The sequence below is a fragment of the Grampus griseus genome, assembly GCF_964374135.1.
Source record: "Grampus griseus genome assembly, chromosome: 3".
NCBI classification, from domain to species: Eukaryota; Metazoa; Chordata; class Mammalia; order Artiodactyla; family Delphinidae; genus Grampus; species Grampus griseus.
In genome coordinates this window covers 163,925,867-163,944,690 of record NC_139019.1, presented here as the reverse complement: position 1 = coordinate 163,944,690, position 18,824 = coordinate 163,925,867, and the positions used below count along the sequence as shown (strand labels likewise).

The 18,824-nt window shown below is 53.6% G+C and overlaps 1 protein-coding gene across 4 annotated transcripts; it reads right to left on the bottom strand.

Moving 5' to 3' along the window:
- Window positions 1–22: 22 nt before the first annotated feature.
- On the bottom strand, window positions 23–18,076 carry CC2D1A (coiled-coil and C2 domain containing 1A). Of its 4 annotated transcripts, none has more exons than XM_082651188.1 (29): window positions 17,876–18,076; window positions 16,373–16,508; window positions 14,653–14,768; window positions 14,494–14,559; window positions 14,099–14,233; window positions 13,781–14,015; window positions 7,961–8,094; window positions 7,576–7,648; window positions 7,326–7,397; window positions 7,103–7,233; window positions 6,951–7,023; window positions 6,115–6,248; window positions 5,632–5,746; window positions 5,378–5,550; window positions 4,564–4,686; window positions 4,426–4,484; window positions 4,218–4,334; window positions 3,019–3,092; window positions 2,885–2,943; window positions 2,719–2,770; window positions 2,529–2,628; window positions 2,351–2,441; window positions 1,910–2,047; window positions 1,754–1,818; window positions 1,119–1,182; window positions 893–1,019; window positions 742–818; window positions 609–656; window positions 23–525 (listed from the first exon to the last, which is right to left on the bottom strand). In XM_082651188.1, exons 1-29 carry the CDS (start codon window positions 17,933–17,935, stop codon window positions 505–507), a joined length of 2,868 nt encoding a protein of 955 aa, XP_082507314.1. In that variant the 5' UTR covers window positions 17,936–18,076; the 3' UTR covers window positions 23–504. The 4 variants fall into 4 exon arrangements, with proteins under 4 accessions (XP_082507314.1, XP_082507316.1, XP_082507315.1 ...); XM_082651190.1 differs by having other exon boundaries at window positions 1,754–1,815; XM_082651189.1 differs by having other exon boundaries at window positions 5,632–5,743.
- Between the last annotated feature and the right edge of the window lie 748 nt (window positions 18,077–18,824).

Sequence of the window (18,824 nt, the reverse complement as noted above, 5' to 3'; positions counted from 1 at the left end):
TGAGCCAGGTAGGGCCCTGGCTGTTTATTCCGTGTGTCAGCCCTGGGGGCCCAGCTGGGCCAGGGCAACCCTCTGGGGAGCCAGCTGGGCTCTGGCTGGCCTCAGTGGCTTCTTTGGGGTGTGGGTGGGCATCAGGGTTAAGGCTGGGGACGGGCTGGAACTAAAGTGCTTGCAGGGGCCCTTGAGGTTTGGTCCTAGCCGCCCTCCCACCTCGGAGGCAGGCAAGGGGCCGCACACCCCTGGGCTGTGCAAACGGACTCTCTGGGGCCCACCCGGCCAGGCCTAGGTGAGGGGCACACACAGGCTGGCGCCCGCAACGTCCCCTGCCAGGGAGGCTCCAGTCGGGCCAGGTGGGCCCAGCCGGGGGAACGTGTCCATCCAGAGCCGACTGTCCTCTGATTGTCTGATTGTCTGGTCTGAGGCTGTGGCCGCGTTAGCTCCTCCCAGCGCCGGGGCCTTGGGCCCGCTCCCGGCTCTCCAGGGGCCGCCCGCCCCTTCGGCCCCTCACCTGCGGAGCCGCTGCAGCTGAGGGGAGAGGCCGCCGAGGTCAGGGTGGAGGGGACATGGCCACAGCTGCCCACCCCGTCCCCAATACCCAAGCCTCTCACCTCACTCTCGACCAGGTTCCGTCTATACAGTGCCTCCTTGGCAGCCTCCTGAGGGGTCAACAGGAGGTCAGTGGGCAGCCCCTGGCAGCCCCGGCCCCCCGATGCCCGCCCGCCCGGCCCACCCGCAGCTCACCCTGCTGCCATCGTTGCCCAGGCGCCGGGCGGCCTCTGTGTAGAACTGCAGTTGCCGCTCCAGCTGGGCCATGTACTCTGAGGGAGGGAGGCGGTCACGATGGGGCCCCCTGCCCCGCCCCTCCCCCACATACTCATCCTTGAGATCCTACCCCGCCGGATGCCGGGGCCCCCCTGCTCCAGCTGTGCCCTCTGCCACTGGCTGCGCTGTATGATGTCCTGGTACTGCTGGGCCACCTCGGGGGGCACTGGCCGCCGTGCCTGCCTGAAGGCCAGGATCTGGGGCGGGGGGTGGGTGCAGAGGGAGTTGTGAGGGCCGTGCCCGGGCCTGCAGACCCCCAATCCTGCCCCACTGAGCCCTGCAGGATGGGTACCCACCTTCCGCTCCAGACGCTCTTGGTCGAAGGCCAGCACACTGAGACTATGCAGGGGCCGGGCTGATCTATGGGGTTGAGGAAGGGTGAGGCGCTGCAGGGATCTCCCACCCCCGACCCCATTAATTCAACAGACACACTGGGCACTGGGGAACAGCGGGAGACAAGCCAGGCCCACCCCTGTGTTGCCGAGTCCACAACCTAATAGGGACAATGGTTGTACACCCAGGCAACTGTGACGCCAGGTGTCAGGGAGGGCTTCCTGGAGGAGGTGAGAGCCAGGCTGGGACTCAAAGGAGTCAGAGTTGGGCAGAGAAACAAGGAGATAGTGTGGGGATAGGGGTGCTCAGGACATTGTAACACAGAGAAGCCCAGAGGTCAGTGAAAACTAAGTGTATCCATGAACCAACAGGAGGAAGTGGGGAGAGAGAAGGCTGGACATATTGATGGAGATCACAAAAGGTCTTAAAGATCAAGCTGAGGAGTTTAAACTAGACGCTCCAGGAGAAGAGAAGCCAGGAAAGGTCTTGGAGCAGGGGAGAGACATGCTCCAATCTGTGCCTGATGGGAAGTGGTCCAGGATAGGCTGAGATAAGCAGAAGGGGGTTCTCTCCAGCACAGCCGGGCCCAGCCACCTACCTGTTCCCCGGCTCCCTCATAGGAGCAGGCACGGGAGGGGCTTTCGCTTTGGGCCCAGCAACCTGCTTCAGAGGACAGAACCAGTCTTGTGAGTCTCGGTCCCCTTGAACCAAGCCTCCCTCCTTCCCTGGGGCTGCCGATGGGCAGGGGTCTCACTGTGGGCACAGCTGCTGGCACGGGGTCGATGACCAGCCACGTCTCAGTTGTCGTCTCCAACTGCTGGGCCGTCAGTGGCTCCCGGATCCGAACCATCACCTCCAGCCGCCCCCCTGTGGGCCTGCGACCATCCAGGACCTGGGTGGGAGTGAGGGGAGCCTGTTAGGAAGCAGGCAGCGGCTGGAGGCTCAGGGCTGGGCTCAGGGAGACCAAAGCAGTTTCCAAAACACGAGTCCGTGGGTACGGCTGACACATCAGCTGCTCATAAAGGAGCAGGGTGCTGAGGGTATTTAAGGCCGGGTAGCAGGGAGGTCTGGGACTCCCGGGGCCGGGCTGGGCCAGCAGAGGGGACCCTTGGGGGCTCAGGGCAGGCAGCACCTGGGTGGTGTTCATGAGCGGCACGGCCACACCGGAGCGGTCAGACGAATGTCCACCTCTCACCTCGAGGATCTCCCGGACCTCGCATGCTGTCTCCAAGGCGTCCAGTTTCAGCTGGGCTGTGCCCAGGACCCGGTCGGTCTTGAACAGCCCCCTGTGTGTGTGAGAGGGGACAGGACGGTCGGCCCAGGGGAGCTCCCCCTCTTCTAGAGCCCATGCAGCGCCTGTGGCCCCAGCTTACCCCTTGTGGACCACTTCGAACTTGATGCCTTTGGTCTGGATGGCCCTTCGGAAGCCACGGTGGCTGCGGTTGATGCAGAGTTTGAACTGCTCCTTGAACTCTGCCCAGGGAAGGAGGGAGGGAGGAGGGAGGGGTCAGGCTGTGGTCTCATGGGCTTTCTGAGGAGGGCTGCCTCCCGCCCAAGGCTCACCAGGCGAGTCTGTGTTCTTGATCACACTGGTCTTGTCCTTCTGAGCTTCTTCCTGTGACCAGACAGGAAGCGAAAAAGCTCAGGGGCGCCTGCCCTTGAACCCCGGCCAGACTCACTCCCGGGCCTGATGGGGCTTGAGCCCGTCCCTCCTCAGCTCCCCACATACCACATTGGGATAGGGGAAGTCGAACCGAACAAAGACATCCAGGTCACCGGGGGACAGCCCTGTGGGCAGATGAGGGTCAGAGCTGGGCAGAGGGGTGGACCCCACGGCCCCACCCCTGCCTGACGCCCCCTCACCTGGGGGTGTGGGCAAGTTGATGCCCTTCACAATGAACAGGAGCATGTCGTTGCTGCTGAGGTCAGGGAAGATCCTTCCAGGAGGGCGGGCAAGAGACAGAGGCACCTCAGTGCCACTGCCTGCCCGCCTTCTCTGCCCTCCCCCCAGTCTCTTAGGGGTGTCTCAGCGCCTAGGCTTGAGTTTTAGGACCAGACAGACTAGAATTCTCTATCCAGGTCCACCACTGGCTACCTTTTGAGTCCTTTCTCCACTCTGCATATATTTATTTGGGACTTACTCTGCACCAGCCAGTGGCCCTAGCTGCTGTGGGACCTTCTCTTTCTTTGACAGTATTTCTTGAGCATCTACTATATGCCAGCCAGTGTCTTCACTGCTGGGGACACAGAAGTAAACGAGGCAGACCCCATGCCTTTGCTCATGGAACCGGGGCTAGCTGAGTGGACAGATGACCCATGAATACATAAATAAGCAAATAAAACAACAACAACTCTGCAGAGAATTAAAACAGGGGAGAGAGAGTGGAGTGTGCTCAGAAGGGGCTGCTTTAGACAGAGTGATCAGGGAGGGCCTCTCAGGGGAGGTAACATCACAGGTGACTCTGAATGTCAAGAAGAGGCCGCTACATGGTAACCTGCATGAGAGAGTCTGAGCAGAGGAAATATAGCTGGTGCAAAGGCCCTGAGTGGAAACACGGCTGGTGTGTCTGATTGACCAAAAAGAGGTCTATGTGGCAGAAAGTGAGTGAAGTGGGGACAGTGGGAGGAGATGAAGTGATAGGGAGCCAGGCTGTGCAGATGTAGGGCAGCCGGGGTAAGGGGTGTGGGTTATCCTAGATGGGGATCTTAGGTTATCCCAGTGGCTGCACCTAATGTCATCTACAAGTGGGAAAAAACAATCCCAACTCCCTGGGGTGTAAGAAGACTTAACAGGAGCAGAACCAAGATCACCATCCCACGGGCTTGCCCAGGCCTTTGGGACCAGGCACATGTCTACAGTCACTAGATCATCCCCATTTCCAAATGTGTCACTGTCAACACCCTATCGGCGTCCTTCACTCGTGCGTCACGTCTGCCTCAGGACCCTTGCACACACTGTGCTCCCACCAGCTCCCCAAACTCTACTCCAGAGGCAAATCCTGGCTTCCGGGGCGCACAAACCCCTCTCCAAAGGGCTGGGGGGGGGGTCTCAGGGGCCTTACTTGATGACGCTGAAGGTTCTCTGCTCAAAGCGAGCAGTGGGTGTGGGGAGACCCCGGGCAAAGGCCTGCTTCAGAGTCTCCATGCTCCGCTTACAGTCCTCCGCCAGCTTCTCAAATCTGCCGGCAAGAGGGCCCTGCTCAGGTCCCGGGTCCCAGGGGCAGGCTGGGGGTGCAGATGTCTGGTGGGGATGGGGGCGGGGCCTCTTACTTGCTGGTTTCGGCGATGTTGCCCAGGTGGGTGAACTGGTTGGAGTGGTTCAGGCACATCTGGGGGAGCAGAAGAAAGTGAGGGGAGGGCTGGGGGCCCATGCCCTTGTAGTGACTTGGGCGGGGAATCCCCCTTCACCTCATGCTGCTGCCTTATGAGCTTGGTGAGTTCACCGTAGCGCCGGACAGACTCCTGAGACAGACCTGGGCCGGGCCGCTGGACCAGGGCGAAGTCGTCCTTGTTGACAGGGGCGGGTGGCACCTGGGGAGGACGAGGCTCATGAGGTAGGGTCCGCTGGTCAGCAAGGAGCAGGCCCACCCGGGTCTCTGCCGAAACGTCACCCCTCCTTAAAGAGGCCTTCCCTGACTATGGCTTCATCCCCTGTCCCTGTTCTTCCTTCTTTCCCAAGGAGGAAAGTAATGCTCAAAGGGAAGTGGATGGTCCTGCCCCAAATGGCAGAATCTGTTATCCATTTTCCTCCAAGTCTGATCCCCACCCCCTCTTCCCTAGTAATGGAGTCCTGCCTGGGCGCACAGCAAGAGACTACATGTCCCAGTCTCTGCTGCAGCTAGGGGTGGCCATGTGACTGAGTTCTGGCCAATGGGAGGCAAGCAGAAGTGATGGCAACTCCATGTAACTTCTCATAGCTGGGATGCAGACAAGGCGTCAAACCACTTTGACCATGTGGACAAGACCTAGGGTGTGGCAGAGCAACAAGATAAAAGAACCTGGGCCCTGAAGGGCTTTGTCTTTTAGAGACCAGAATGCCCTGAATGCTACATGCAAGAAACATAAATGTCTGTCTTGTTTCAGCCACTGTCTTGGGGAGGCCTATTTGTTTCAGCGGCTTAACCTGGTTGCTGACTAATACACTCCAAGTCACATGGCTGCTAAGCAGCATGAGCTTGAAGGGTGAGTGCTTGGGAAGGTCCAGCAGGCCTAGAAGGCTCACCTTGGTGATGTCCACGGGCAGCCCGTTGCGTGAGGCCTCCAGCATGGGCTCCAGCCCCTTGGCCTGGCGCAGGTGCATCTTGGCGCCCTCCACGTCATTCTTCTGCTTGGCTCGCAGCGCCGCCTGCAGGAGCTGCTTCCTGCGGCCCTCCAGGAAGGCCAGCTGCTGCTGGGCTGTGGGCACAGGGGCGTCTGCGGGTGCTGCCCAACCCACGGCCAGGCAACAGGCAGCCCAGGTGGGGCAGGTGTACCTACCTCTGGTGGATGTGCCTTTGGGGGCCGCTTTGGCTGCTGGGGCAGATCCTGACTGGGGTGCCTTTGAAGGTGGGGCTTTGGGCTGGGCTGTGGGGGCTGCAGGGCTGTTGAGCTGCTGAGGGACAGAGAGGAAGTCAGAGCTTTCCCAGCACCTGTGATGAGTCCACTCCCCAAAGGGTCAGGGCCCGACACTGACAACACTGACCGTCTTAGTTTCTGTTTCCTCAGCACTGAACACAACATATGATCTTGTTCACACTGAATCTTTGCAACAGCCCTGGGAGGTAGGGACTATTACTGTGCTCAGTTTACAGAGGAGGAGCCCGAGGGTCGGAGAGCAAAACGACTTGCCCAATGGCCACACAGCCAGAAGGCAGCAGGGCCGGCTGTGTTGCCGGGTCTTTCTGGCTCAAGGCCAGGACTGCTGGGGCTTGGCTTTGCTGCCACTCCCTGGCCTCGCCCCAAGGCCCCGGCCCCTCACACCTTCTTAGGCTCCTCATCGTCTTCGTCCTCTGGGCCTTCATCCTGGTTGGCCAGCTTCACGGCAGTCTCGAGGACCCCCACCAGGCTCTGTTGGGTAGGCTCGGTGGCCTCCAGGCCCTGGATCGGAGGAAAGCCTGGGCGGCCAGTTGGGACCCAATCAGGAGGGGGGGCCAACACCATGATGGTGGAGACTCAGGTTCCTCCCCCATAAGGAGCCTCAGGCCATTGAATCTACTTTGCATGTAAGAAAGGAGATGCTGCTGGTTGGGTGGAGATTGCCAGACCATTCCAACCTCCCTCTTGCCTGCCCTTCCTCTTGCCTGACCCCGGCTGGGCCTCGACCAGACTCCAAAAAGCAAGCACTGTGTGAGGTAGTGTGCTGGGCCTAAGAGGTAGTCTTGGGCCTGGAGGTTCTCCCACGGGACCAAGGTGAAGACACATAATTGCTCTCATGGGGGACACACAGGCAGCTCTGAGATCCCAGAGGATGCCTCCTACCCACTGGGGGGCTGATGGGAGGCTGAGCAGGTATCTGTAAAACTGAGAGCTGATGACTAGGAAGGAGTTGAGTCAAAAGCAAAGAAGAAAGGGAGGGAGCAGGCAGTGGTGGGCTGGTGAACAGGCTCTCCAAATAAAACCTCCTGATTTTTATTGTTTCCCAATTTCCGTGGTATAAACTCTCCCATTGTGACTGATTTTAAGCTACCAATCGTCTAACAAGCTTGCAGAATTTCTGAATGTGCAAGCCATCGGCTCCCTGAGACTGCAGAGTCAGAAGGAATAGCATCTGCAAAGGCTCAGAGGTTAGAGGGGTAGGGGCCGGGGGTGGGGCCTACCTGGGGGCACAGGCAGCTCGGCCACATCCACGGCTCGGCCAGCCTTGTGGGCTCGCATGGCATCTTGGTATTGCTGCAGGGAACGTAGGTGTTAGGGCTTCCTGGGCAAGGTTTCGAGGGGCTGCCAACTCGCCCACCTGGTCTCCACACACCTTAACAATGCGCTCGTGCATGCGAGCCTTCCGCTGGTCCCCCTTGGTCTTCGCCTGAGCCGCGGCCACACAGTACCGCTCCATCCGCTGCTCCAGCGCCTCCAGGAGAGTCCTTGGGGGTGCAGGAACCTCTGGGCCAGACCAGGGGATAGAGTTAAGAGTCTAGGGTCGGGGAGACTGTCTTGCTCTGGCTGGCCCACCCCACAGGGTCCCAGAAGCCTACCTGGCATGGAGGGCACGACGGCAGGAGTTGGAGGCTGTGGTGGCAGTGATGGTGGGTCTGGGGGCAGCTGGTCTGGGGGCAGAGAGGTCCAGTCCAATGGGGGGCTTGCTTGTGGCCGCCCTTTCCCCCACCAGGCTGGCCTGGCCTGAAGGTGGGGTCCCTGGGCCTGACCAACAGGGGCGGCAGTATTAGAAAGAACTTTGTGGAGGCCTCCAGCAGTCCTGGAGGGTGGGCAGGGTGGGGTCCTCACCAGGTGGAGGGGGCAGGCGTGACAGGTCCACAGGCTCCCCGCGGCTCAGGGCCTCCAAGACAGCGTCAAAGCTCTGGGAAAAGGAAGATCAGGGGAAGAGGCTGCAGCTGGAGGCCATGACCCTGAGGGGAGTCTCTATGCTCTGCCCACAACAGAGGACTCCCCGCTCTGTCCCTTCCTTTGCAGCACCTTGCTCAAGCCTCTTCCAGACACTTATGCCCATTTCACAGAGAGGGTGAACTGAGCCTTCAAGAGGTGCAGCAAACTACAGCTACGGAGTGACCAGGATTTAACTCTGACTCCAGAGCCCCTGTTCTTTGCCATCATGCAATGTCAGGAGCATCCTGTCCTCTCCCTCCGACCCTGTCCGTCAGTCTGGGCACACCTTGGCCACGCGGAAGTGTCTTGCGGCAGTGGCGGTATCTCCCTGCTGCTTGGCGCGGAGGGCGGCCAGCTTGTACTCGCGCTGGCGGCTCTGCAACTGGGCCAGGGACCTGGGAGGTCCTGGGCTGCAGGGACCTGGGAGGGGGAACAGCACGCAAACCATTTCTACTTAATTCTCACAACAAAGACTGTTCTTAGGCCCACCTTATAGATTTGAGAATTAAGGCTCAGAGAGGGGATACTGCCTCCCCAAGGTCACACAGCCTGAAGATGACATGGTGGGGACTCAACCGCACGACTGTCAGTCTCTGGAGCCATTGCTGTTTTGCCCCCAAGAGAATTCTGGAAAACTTTATGTATCCTTACACATTTTTAAGTTGACATCGAAAACTTTTCATTTTAAGTTGAAAAAGTAGGAAGGGTTGTCATTTCCAGTGTCTCCAAATATTGACATTTGATAAAGAAAACCATCACACCACTCTTTTAAATCAAATGTATCCTAACTACTATGGTGATTTGAAACTCACCAATATTCCCTTTTTATTTTTTCAAACTGTGGTAAAATACACACAACATAAAATTTACCATCTTAACCCTTTTTGAGTGTACAGTTCAGTGGTATTAAGCACATTCACATTGTTGGGCAACATTCACCACCGTCCATCTCCAGAACTCTTTCATCTTCCCCAACTGAAACTCTGTCCCCATAAACACTAACTCCCTATCCCCTCTCCCCGAGCCCCTGGCACCCACCATTCTACTTTCTGTCTCTACAAATTTGACTCCTTTAGGGACCTCCTATAAGTGGAATCACACAGTATTTGTCCTTCTGTGACTGGCTTCTTTCACTCAGCATAATGTCCTCAAGGTTCATCCATGTTGTAGCATGTGTCAGAATTTCCTTCCTTTTTAAGGGTGAATATTATTCCATTGCATGAATGGACCACATCTGTTTATCTATTTACAAGCATACCTCTGAGATATTTCGGGTTTGGTTCCGGACCACCGCAATAAAGCAAATACTGTAATAAAGTGAGTCACTCAGTTTTTTGGTGTCCCAGTGCATATAAAAGTTACTACACTATACCGTAGTCTATTAAGTGTACAATAGAATTATGTCTAAAAAACCAACGTACATACTTTAGTATAAAAATATTTTATTGTTAAAAAATGCTAACTACCAACAGAGCCTTTAGCAAATTGTAGCAGTCACATCAGAGATCACTGATCACAGACCCCCATAACAAATATAATAATAATGAAAAAGTCTGAAATACTGTGAGAATTGCCAAAATGTGACAGAGAGACACAAAGTGAGTAAATGCTGTTGGAAAAATGGCGCCAATAGACTAGCTCAAAGCGCGGTTGCCACCACCCTTCAGTTTGTAAAACACCACAATATCTGAATCACAATAAAGCAAAAACTAGAAAAAACGAGGTGTGCCTGTATCCGTCAATAAACACCAAGTTTCTTCTGCCTTTTGGCTATTGTGGATAATACTGCTAAGAACACAAGTGTACAAATACCTTTCCACGTCCCTGCTTTCAATTCTTTTGACTATATACCAACATTTACTATATATATATATATATTTTTTTGCTCCGTAAAAATTTTTAATTTCTTATATAAAAAATAGCAAAGTTAAAACTGACTGGGGAAAAATATACAGAAAAAGGTAAAAATTATTTTTTGCTATTTTATTAGTTTCCCGTTGCTGCTGTAACAAATTACTGCAAAGTCAGTGGGTTGAAACAACACAAACCAACATTTACTATTTAAATATATGTCAGGGTTCACATTTAGCAATCAGGAATTTCAGATATTCCTTTGACTATATACCAACATTTACTATTTAAATATATGCCAGGGTTCACATTTAGCACTTGGGAATTTCAGATCTTCCCTTATTTACATCCACGTCTCCCGCAGAACTGCATCCTAACATGATATATGTGGGTACTTGAAAGGCTTTTTTTGACAACCCCATCGTACATTTAAATGTACATCTAGGCACTGTATCAGCAAAGTTGGGAAACAGGATTAAATGGCTTATTAAACAGTATGTTAGTTACAGTTTCAAACAACATGCTCAGTTTTTAGGGGAAGTATCCCTAAATTGAAAGCAATAGGTACAATTGTCAGTATATAAAAAAAAATACAATAGATACACTACCCAGTGTCCAGAAATCCTAGAAACACCTGAAAAACAGCATGCATTGTACTTTTTCAGACTGACAACTGGACCCACTGCTTTAGTTTTGGAGGACTTGTCTGAAGAGGTGTCTAAAACACCTTAACGTTTTTTTAAAATTGAGGTATAATGAATTTACTACGTTGTGTTAGTTTTAGGTGCACAGCAAACTGATTCAGTTAGTTATATATATTTATTTATTTATTCTTTTTCAGATTCTTTTCCATTATAGGTTATTACAAGATACCGAGTACAGTTCCCTGCGTTATACAGTAGGTTTTTGTTGTTTTCCTATTTTCTATTTTCTATATAGTAGTGTGTATCTGTTAATCCCGAACTCCTAATTTATCTGCCCCTCTCCCCAACACCTTGACATGTGATTGGCTTTGTTTCCTGCCATCGCAAGTCTCTGTGTTAAAGAATTTCTCTTCCAGGATAGAATTACTGTTACAATTATTATCAGCACGAAATTGAGCAAAGCCTAAATATATTGAGCTTTTTTGACAAATAATTTTTATATACTAAGAGTAAAATTTTATTGGCAAGGCAGCTCTTGCTGACATGGCGGTGGCTGGGTCCACCTCCTAACATTTATCTCTGTTTCCTTGTTTATTCTTTTCCTACTTTCCTTTTTTGTTTTTAATATGTAGAGAAACCTGCTTCACATCGACAAATAGAAGAGATAGTCTTATTATTGTGACGTCACGTGATTCTCAGAGCCCATGCCCAGCTACATACCAAAAACTTCATTATGAAAAATTGTTGATGATTTCAGTTGAGAATCTCAGGTGATGATTTCTAATAGTCATCCTTGAACTTTGCCAAAAACAAAAGCTTAGAAACCAGCCTGGCTGCAGAAGGATTTAGAGACCAGGAGTTCACTTTCTGAACCCCAGGCCAGTGTTTCAAGTATCTCTTTGGTTCCCACCAGGGCAGCATTTGCCCCTGGGGCAGATCCCCATGTTCCTTCCCTAAATGGGGAGAAGGGAGGTTGGGGGAAAGAAACTTCTTGGGAGGTGCGTCCTCCAGCAGGTGAGTTTTATAGGAAAGACAGACAAGCTGAGGGCTTGGGAATTATTCACTCAAAACCCTATGCGTGGGAATCAAAAAATCTACAAACAGTAAATGCTGGAGAGGGTGTGGAGAAAAGGGAACCCTCCTACACTGCTGGTGGAAATGTAAACTGGTACAGCCACTATGGAGAACAGTATGGAGGTTCCTTAAAAAACTAAAAATAGAGCTGCCATATGACCCAGCAATCCTACTCCTGGGCGTACATCCGGAGAAAACCATAATTTGAAGGATACATGCTACAGGGTGAAGTAAGTCAGGAAGAGAAAAACAAATACCGTGTGCTAACACATATATACAGAATCTAAAAAAATGGTTCTGAAGAACGTAGGGGCAGGACAAGAATAAAGACACAGATGTAGAGAATGGACTTGAGGACATGGGGAGGGGAAGGGGAAGCTGGGATGAAGTGAGAGAGTGGCATGGACATATATACACTACCAAATGTAAAACAGATAGCTAGTGGGAAGCAGCCGCATGGCACAGGGAGATCAGCTTGGTGCTTTGTGACCGCCTAGAGGGGTGGGATAGGGAGGGTGGGAGGGAGATGCAAAAGGGAGGAGATATGGGGATGTATGTATACATATAGCTGATTCACTTTATTTTATTTTATTTTTTATTTTATTTAATTTTTTGCGGTACATGGGCCTCTCACTCTTGTGGCCTCTCCCATTGCGGAGCACAGGCTCCGGATGCACAGGCTCAGCGGCCATGGCTCACGGGCCCAGCCGCTCCGCGGCATGTGGGATCTTTCCAGACCAGGGCACGAACCCGTGTCCCCTGCATCGGCAGGCGGACTCTCAACCACTGCGCCACCAGGGAAGCCCTGATTCACTTTATTATACAGCAGAAACTAACAAAACATTGTAAAGCAATTATACTCCAATAAAGATATTAAAAAAAAAAGGATATATGCACCCCCAACATTCATTGCAGCACTATTTACCACAGCCAGGACATGGAAGCAACCTAAATGTCCATCAACAGAGGAATGGATCAAGAAGATGTGGTACAGGGACTTCCCTGGTGGCGCAGTGCTTAAGAATCCGCCTGCCAATGCAAGGGACATGGGTTCAAGTCCTGATCTGGGAGGATCCCACATGCTGTGGAGCAACTAAGCCTGTGCACCACAACTACTGAGCCTGTGCTCTAGAGCCCACGAGCCACAACTACTGAGCCCACGTGCCACAACTACTGAAGCCCGGAGGCCTAGAGCCCATGCTCCACAATAGGAGAAGCCACCGCGATGAGAAGCCCACACACTGCAATGAAGAGCAGCCCCCTGTCCACAATTAGAGAAAGCACGCACGCAGCAACAAAGACCCAACGCAGCCAAAAATTAATTAATTAATTAATTAATTAATTTAAAAAAAGAAAAAAGAAGATGTGGTACATATATACAATGGAATATTACTCAGCCATAAAAAAGGACAGAATACCACCACTTGCAGCGACATGGATGGACCTAGAGATTGTCATACTGAGTGATGTAAGTCAGACAGAGGACAAATATCATATGATATCAGTTATATGTGGAATCTAAAAAAAGAGTACAAATGAACCTATTTATAAAACAGAAATTGAGTCACAGTTGTAGGAAACAAACTTACGGTTACCAGGGGTAAGGCGGGGGAGGGGGGGAGGGATAAACTGGGAGATTGGGCTTGACATATACACACTACTATATATAAAATAGATAACCAATAAGAACCTCCTGTAAAGCACAGGGAACTCTACTCAATACTCTGTAATGGCCTATATGGGAAAAGAATCTAAAAGAGAGTGGATATATTAACATGCAAAACTGACTCACTTTGCTGTACAGCTGAAACTAACACGACATTGTAAATCAACAATGCTCCAATACAAAAATTTTAAAAAAACCCTAAAAGGTCTTGAGAGTTTGAACACTGTCAATGTGAAAAAAAATAAAGAGGTCATGATTAAAATTACAGTGACTAATAAAATAATGTTGCGTTTCTGTAAAAAACAAACAAAAAAACCCCCCAAAACCCTATGTGTGGGAATGTTACCCTGTCATAGAAAGGAATGGAGTTCTGACACATACACTGCAACATTATGCTAAGTGAAGGAAGCCAGACACAGGAGGGCAAAGAGTGGACGGAAGATCCCACTTACGTGAAATGTCTACAGAGACAAACCCACAGGGACAGAAAGTAGAAGGGAGGTTACTAGGGGCTGGGAGAGAGAGAATGGGGAGTTAGCATTTAATGGAGACAGAGTTTCCGTTTGGGGTGAGGAAAAAGTTTTGGAAACAGAGGTGATGACTGAGCAACATTGTGAATAAGCCAAATGCCTCTCAATCGCACACTGAAACATGGTTAAATAGCAAATGTGTTGTTAAATATATTTTACTGCCACCACACACACAAAACTTCTCTGTGAGCTCATGTCCCCCCTGGAAGGTAGGCTCCGGCGAGGGAAGGGTATTAAAAATATCTAACAATCAGTGGCAGGCCTGCAACCCCGCAGAGGGCCCTACCACTGAATAAATACCCGGCCCATCCCACGTCAGCCCAGCCCTGTCCTTGGCCTACCTGAGCGCAGCTGGGGCTTAGCGGAGACCAGGGATGAGGCTGGGGCAGTTGAAGGAGGACCCTCCACGATGACCCGGGGATCTGGGGCCGGTGGGTTCGTAGGGACCGGCTGGGTGGGTGCTGGGATGTGGCTGGGCGTAGCCACTGGGCCCTTCCCCACAGCCACAGGCGGCGGGATGTCCCCTTCATCAATGGCTTTCCCCTTCTGGACGGAGGCCAGCAGGTTTTCAAGCGTCTGGGAGAAGATGTGAATGTGGGTTTGGGAGGGGCCTGGAGCTGGGTGATGAGGTCCCAGCACCCTCCCGTCTGCCCGCTCACCTTAAGCCCCCGGTCGTAGCGCCGCATCTTGGCACCATCTCCGGCTTGCCTGGCGCTTTCGATCGCTGTCTGGTAGAGGGCCAGCCTCTCCTGCAAGGTGGCCTCCAATCCTGGGCTGGGCGTTGTGGCCTTTGGCTGCGGGAGGGGCCAAGCACACAGTCTGGGCGGTGACCCCACTCGGGCCCGCCCTGACATCTTCCTTGGTTGAGTACCTACTGGATACCAGGCATGTTGCTACCCTAACCCCAAAGGGGCAGAAATCATCATCCCATTTCCCAGGGCAGAGAACTGGGGCTCAGTGGTGTCCCGCCACCTGAGCGAGGTCCCATGGCTGAGAGGGGAAGAGGAAGGCCTTGAACCCTGGGCTTCAGGGACCAGTGTCTTCGGAGGTATACCTGGGCCACAGGAGGGTGGGACTCCAAAGCCTTCTGCTCCTCCCCAAGGACCTCATTCAGTTCCGCCTGCAGGGACACACAGCCAGGGGCCAGTCGTGAGGGCCTGCCAGATGGGGCAGCAACGGAAGGGAGGTCCCCTGCCCCATTCCGGGTGCTCACCAGCAGGTCATCATCAGCCTCCACATCCTCCTCGTCCGTCCCCTCCTCCTCGTCCTTGTCCGAGTCTCTCATGCACAAGCTGGCCATCTTCTCAATGGCCTCCATGGGCAGGGGACCTAGAGGCAGGGGGAGGCCCCAGCCGGACCGGGATCCTTCAAGAGCCCCCAGCCTCCCGTCCTGGTCACCCACGGCCCCGAAAAATAGGGTAGTAGGCGGTGGGGCAGCATGTCCCCCTCCTGGCCCTTCACGGCACCCCATTGCCCTCAGGCCAGCTAGGCATGATCCCCCTCCCCGCCCATCTCTCTGGTCTCATCTCTTCCTTATCCCGCCTGAGTTGGAACCCCAGATCTGCAACTTTCTCACTGCGGGACCTTGGGCAAGTCACTTCACCTCTCTGGGCCTTAGTCTTCACATCTGTTGGATGGGGACAACAATAGTCTCTCCCTCATAGGTAGCTTGTGGGGACTAAAGGTAAGTGAAGCTCTTAGAACAGCATACTGTCAGCTTTGTTGTTCATGTTATTCTGGTTATCCGCAGTATCCATGTGCTATAAAGTTGCCGCAGACATGGAATGAGCAAATACTGAACCATTGTCCCTGGAGGAAATACAGCATGAGGTTCCCGTGAGCCTCTGGGCACATTTTTGTCCCCCAGCCAATACACAACCTTGTCTTATGTGTGCTTCTATTTAAAGACACCTTATTTAATATATACTGTTGATTCACTAACATTGAACTCGAGGCCAACAGCACTATAAGTCACGCCTGAATGAAGCTTATATAGAAGGTACATCCCAGCCTGCTCACGCTTAGGAACAGGAGACAGCACTTCAGCACTACGCTTGGGGGCCACGTGGATTCACAAAATCACCAACAAAAAGCACAAAAAAGAGAAAAATGTGGCACTGAACACACCAAAGAAAGGATACTTATTTATGCGCTGAGACAAGAAGGCGGAGTGTCGCCTCAGCTGGGAACGTGCACATCGGGAGACAAGTTTTCTGCAGCTCTGTGCACGTCTGTGAAAGACTGCAAAAGTACTACAAGCACTGATTTGGGGGTTACAAATAAATTTAAGCTAGTAGGTGAAATCGCAAATTCAGAATCCATGAATAACGAGTATCAACTGCATTAGCTACAAAGTGTAAAGGCTCCTTCTGCCCCGAGCTCCAGCCCCACCTGACCACTGCAGAGTCCCCTGGCCCCTGCCAGCTCCTCCAGGGCCTCTCCATGTGCTGTGACCCACCCCCCAGAAGCAGTACCCCACTCTTCACCTGGCCCTCCCTACTGCAGGTGCCTCCTCCAGGAAGCCCTGTCCAGCTCACAGGTCTCCCCCATTGCTCTGTGCCTTCCCCATCCCAGCCCCGGTCACGGAACAGTGGGTTGGAGGGCACGCCACGTCCTATGTGAAGTGCCTGATGAACACTAGAAGATTAACTCCTGTGATGGAAGTGTGGTCATACTCCCATTTTACAAACAGGGAAACGGAGGCCCACACAGGTGCTGGAATTCATCAAGTCACACAGCCAGTAAGTTGCAAAGGTGGGATTCGAAACCTCATTCTGGCTCCAGAGTTGATTGCTTAACTCTTACCCAGACTGTGGATGCCAGAAGGGCAGGCACCTTCTCTGTCTCCATTTCACCATCGCCCCAGAGCCCAGCTCCAAGCCCCGCCCACAGAGGGAGCTCACAAAATGTTCAGGGTGTGTTGAGAGTCTTACCTTTGCCTTTAAGCTTCTCCAGGGCTTGGGGCTGGCCCCCCACCAAAGCCAAGAACTCAGCCTCCAGTTCCTGATCGTTAACTCCGTCCTCAGGGATCATCAGGCCGTCTGGGGAGAGGTCAACTAGTAGGCCCAGCTGTGGGAACAATGGGGGTTCAGTCAGACCTTGGGATGCACCCCAGCTAGCTCGAGGCACCCATGATGGACCTGGAGTCCCCTTGGAAGGAAGGGAACCCAGAGCTGGGGAAAGCCATTTCCCTGGGGAGTGCCAGGAGGCCAGAACAGGCCCCAGAATACAACAGATGTCCCAAGGTGGGCAGGTCCTCTGGCACAGATCAACATGGGGCAAAGGGCAGCTAGAGAGACCCAACTGCCTGCTCTAAGCCCACACCCATGATGTGCTGCTAGCCAAGGTCAGTGGGGAAGGAAGGCCCCACACCCTGCCCCACGGCAAAGCCACTCTGCACACCTTGGTTTTTCCTTTCCAGCATCTTTGGCAGAGCGAGCCATGAAGGAAGGTTGGAGGTGTCAAGAGCAAATAGAAGCCTAGACAACGTAGAAGTTGGAATTGGGGGGCTTTGCTGTGTAACATACCTGTCTTCCTATCCTATCCTGGTTAATGACCAACCATGATGTGATAATATCAGGTTGAAGTACACAAAATTAACCCCTTTTCTTTGGATCAAAAATGGCCAAATATTGGCAATCATATATGTCTCCATCTAATAGTAATAATGATGATGACAACACTTATTGAGTGCTATGTTCTAGCACTTTCCATAAGCTATCTCAATGAATTTTCGCAACTATCCCGTGACATAAGGACTCTTAGAGGTTCCATTTTACAGATGAGGAAACTGAGGCTTAGAGTGGTGGAGCCAAGTGTCCAACGTGTAGAATCCAGGAGGGAACTTCACGTCACTCAGACTGTAATACCTGGGCACTAAGTTATGGCCTGAGCTCCTTCCATCAAAGCTGAGAAAAATCAAACTCTCCCAGTGCCTGGGGTAAAGGCAATGAGGGAGGGAGAAGGAGCCCAACCACAGTTCTGTGGGCTCATGGCAGCAGCTCTGGATTTGTGCTTAGCTCTGGCCAAGCAGTTAATCCTTATGACCTTGGGCAGGTGTCTTCACTTCTCTGGGTCTCAGTGTCCTCATCTGTACAATGGGGATAAAAGAGTCTGACCTGGCCAGACTGATGCGAGGGTTCCACGGGTGCTCAGGCCAGGAGACCCGTAACTGTCTCTTACCCCAGGTCCGAGGCCTTCCCCTCCCGAACTGGAGCTGCTGCGGCAACAGGTGGCCCTGAGCCCTGGGAGGGGCGCCAGAAGCTGGGGAGCCGGGGCCAATAGGCCGCACTTTGGGAGTCGAACCTAAGCAGGGGGGCGGGGACCGGGACTCACCTGGGGTGAAGATCGGGCTCCCTTGGGGGTCGGGCCCTCCCTTGAATGTGTGACAAGGGTGGGAAGGGTCCCCTGGGCCGGGCCGTGGGGTACAGACTCACCTGGCGGGCGGTGGCGGCTCCTCGGCCCGGGGTTCCCGAGGGTCCCTTCCTCTTGTGCATCTTCCAGGCTGGATACTCGGACCACCGGACCCCTGGCCTGGCCTCCCCCGGGGCCTATGGCCGCGCACGAGCCCTTCCTGAATCCCACGCCCCTCGCTGGCGCCCCGCAACCGCCGACCTCCCGCCCTCGGCCTCCCGGGTGGCCGCCCCACTTCCGCCTCGGCCCTTGGGCTCCGCGGAACCCGAGCGCAGCCACCGGACTTGCAGGGCCCGCCGCACTGAAACTACAACTCCCGGCAAGCAGTGCGCGAGCGTGCAGGCGCGCTGCGGAGCGATGGGCGGTGCCGCGGGCTGCGCGGGAAAGAGGCGGAGCGTGCGCAAGTGCGAGGGGTGGTGTTGGCATCGCGCGTGCGCGCGACGACGCCTCGAAGTGTGAGGGAAAGAGGTGGAGTGTTTGCGGGTGTGAGGTGAGGTGGAGGCCGACGGTTGGCCACCTGCGAGATCCGGCCTCTCCTGGCGATGCTGGTCTGGGCATTCCTCGCTTTTCGGTGGCCGGGGTAGGGTTAGGGTGGGCCTGGTAACCAGAAGCCGGGTCCACAGTGGTCAGGCCTCGGACCCCCAGCTGCCCGGCCTCCGTGAGGGCCAACTTTACCTTTTCTTTTTTTTTTTTTTTAAATTAGTTAATTAATTAATTTATTTATGGCTGTGTTGGGTCTTCGTTTCTGTATGAGGGCTTTCCCCAGTTGCGGCGAGCCGGGGCCACACTTCATCGCGATGCGCGGGCGTCTCACTGTCGCGGCCTCTCTTGTTGCGGAGCACAGGCTCCGGACGCGCAGGCTCAGTAGTTGTGGCTCACGGGCCCAGCCGCTCCGCGGCATGTGGGATCTTCCCAGACCAGGGCTCGAACCCGTGTCCCCTGCATCGGCAGGCGGACTCCCAACCACTGCGC